The 2,903-nt window shown below is 47.2% G+C and overlaps 1 protein-coding gene across 1 annotated transcript; it reads left to right on the top strand.

The window, feature by feature from the left end:
- The first annotated feature begins 1,196 nt into the window (after positions 1 to 1,196).
- On the top strand, positions 1,197 to 1,862 carry LOC143869771 (uncharacterized). Its single transcript, XM_077376328.1, has one exon. The coding sequence runs from the start codon at positions 1,197 to 1,199 to the stop codon at positions 1,860 to 1,862; it is 666 nt and encodes a 221-aa protein (XP_077232443.1).
- Positions 1,863 to 2,903: the final 1,041 nt, after the last annotated feature.

Genomic DNA, 2,903 nt, shown 5'->3' with positions numbered 1-2,903 from the left:
GGGCCCGCTGATGTGGGACCTGCGGGTGTGGGGCCCGCTGATGTGGGACCTACTGATGGTGGGACTCGTTTGTAAATAGTACTCGGTGGGTCCTACTGTGAATAATACTTTTAAATAGTGTATCTCAATAGTGAACTTGCATAGTATTTCTGCATAGTAATCTCGCATAGTGACTATTGTGAATAGTGACTATTGGAAATTTTTAACATATATATATATCTATTCCGTTTTTTGTTGACATCTGGGGCGGTGGCTTAGTGGTAGGAAGCCGTTCAATCTTAGCTTAGACTTGGGTTCGAATCGTGTACGCCCCATTATGCCAGATGTCCTCATGCCCGATTAACTTGGGGAAAATGAGTAATGGCCGATGATTACCCACCTATGAGGCCATTTTTATATTTATATATATATATTTTTTTTTACCGGTTCTTACATTTTAAACAATGTGCCTTGACAAGAGAAAATACAAGAGAGATAGGAATACTTTCTACCAATCTCTTGAACTCTTCTCTTGAGCTGGGATCTTCTATGGTTGAGCTTCCATACTTGACATTTTCAAGTTGTGGTACAAGCTCCTTGATCCTTTGCATTGGTTCTTGATCCTCCAACTTTGGCCTTTATGATCTTCTCTTTATGTTCAATGCTTTGAGATGATTGTTGTTGAGCTTCTCCTTGGTAGATCCTCCAAGGTGTGGTTTGTCCAAGAATGCTCTAGCTCATTTGTCCATTGGTTGGTTCATCTTCAAGCAACAAGGTGTGTGCTAGTATGATTTGACTTATGTAGGACCTGTCTAAAGCACAACACTCAAGGCAAATGATCAGTCCATAAATGACTAATCAATGTGCGTTTGTTAATCATTAAAACAAGGTGATTGAAAGAACCCATGGGGAACCCTTAGGCTTACAAGGTGGGAACCAGTTCGAGCCACCTCTCCTTCTATAAACAGCCATTTACCTCCGCCAGATGGAGGTCCCCTGACTAGGGGATATCGACCAGACGCTGGAAAACCAGCCACTCAGAGCCACGCCAACCCCACCCGGACAACTCGATTCCAGGAGTTGCCCCTGGTACAAGCAATAGAGGTGGCTACCTCCGCACAACTATTAGGTTTGGACCAACTAGTTGACTTGCAAAGGCAGATCAGGGAAGTTAAACGAGAAATGAAAAAACCATACGCCAACGACATCTTGGACAAATGGGAAAGAGAAACAATGTTCCCGTTCACATCGGAGATTATGAAAACCTCTGTAGAAACAGGGTAGATCTTTCTCGATTCAGTAGCTATGATGAGACCACCGATCCGCTAGAGTTCCTCCAGACTTTCAGGAGAGTAATGGCACTTCGAGGCGCGTCGGACGGATTCATGTGCAAGGCCTTCGCCTCTCTCCTAAGAAAAACCGCCAATGATTGTTATCTACGTCTGGAGCCGAACTCCATCAGATCCTTTCACGAATTCGAAAGAAAGGTCATGGCACGATTAGCTAACAACCACCTCCGTCATGACCCGGCGGACGCTCTCTTGGCCCTCCGACAGAAAAAAAATGAAACCTTGAGAGACTTCATGCTGAAATTCAATGCCGAATTGTCCCAGCTCACCAACATCGACGTCCAGATAGCGGTCGCAACCCTAAAGCACACTACCATCTATCAAAACCTCAAGGTACACCTCATTCTCAAGCCACCGCTTGATCTACAAGAGCTTGAGTCCAAAACCAACAAGCTCATCCGAGCAGAAGAAGCATGCATACGGGAATGGGGCCGAGCAGGCCTTGAGGAAAAGAGAAAAAGAAGGCACGAAGGGAGCAGGGAAGTCGCGGGCCAAGGAGAGGTCAGCAAACAGGAACCCTATCCCCATTTTTGAAAGGTTAGGAAATTCCCCCATAAGAGTCCTGGTTTCCCATGTCCTGTTCGCCATCAGAGATCAGAGCCTCCAAACTCCTCCCAAGAAAATGAGCACCGATCCAAAGAAGCGTCTCACCGAAAAGTTTTGCGATTTTCACATGGACCATGGCCATGAAACTGACCATTGTTACCATGTTAGACTCCAGGTGGAAAAGCTGGCCGAAGAAGGCCACTTGAATCAATATCTATAGAGGCCCGTGCGGATCGAACACCTTCACCAACAGACGCATGCACGTTGCTCTTCTCCCCCTGGCAGATCAAGAAACCGACACCGGTCCCACAGCAGGCACCGGTCCCGAAGCAGACATCAGTCCCGGGACCATCATCGCCACTCCCGATACCATCGACCCCCTAAGAGAGAAGAACCCCCACGCCAAGTGCCTGCCCCCGAGCAACCGCCTACCATCGCTGGAAAGATCAACATCATAACAGGAGGGACTACAGCAAGAGGACATACAACGACCAGCTGACGAGCGTACATGGAGCGAGTATTCTCCCTGGAGATGCCTTCAAAAAGGGCCCGGACAGACCCCGGCCCAAGAAGACAAGGTCATCTCTTTCTCCAGTGAAGACTACAAGGGACTGCAAGTCCAGCACGACGATGCGCTGATGTGGACCCCGATCCTGAGAGAGGGGGGGGATGAGCCCTCAACGGCCTCTAGGATCATCCACATGAAAGGAGAGCTCTACCAAGGAACTCTCGAAACAGATGCCACCCTCATAGCATAGCACGAGTGGCAATAAATGAGATACCTCTTGATCTAAGGATAAATCCTCAAACCAAGACGGACCTAAAAAAACTCAGAGTCGCCATCCATGGATAGTTCATGGAACCCCAAAAACAAATATGCTCTGTATACCATGAAAAACCAGAAATATATATAGGCTCGTGCTTGATTACGAATGGAGAAGGTCCGAAAAGCACCCCCAATTCGTCCGAGTGCAAGCACTTGGTCTCTTATGCCATTTCTATTAACTTCAAAGAATTTTAGGCAAAATC

The sequence above is a fragment of the Tasmannia lanceolata genome, unplaced genomic scaffold (genome assembly GCF_043159265.1).
Source record: "Tasmannia lanceolata isolate RefF3 unplaced genomic scaffold, GAP_Taslan_0.1 ptg000003l, whole genome shotgun sequence".
Taxonomy (NCBI): Eukaryota; Viridiplantae; Streptophyta; class Magnoliopsida; order Canellales; family Winteraceae; genus Tasmannia; species Tasmannia lanceolata.
The sequence above is the reverse complement of the archived record's forward strand: the minus strand, read 5'-3'. Positions and strand labels throughout refer to the sequence as shown.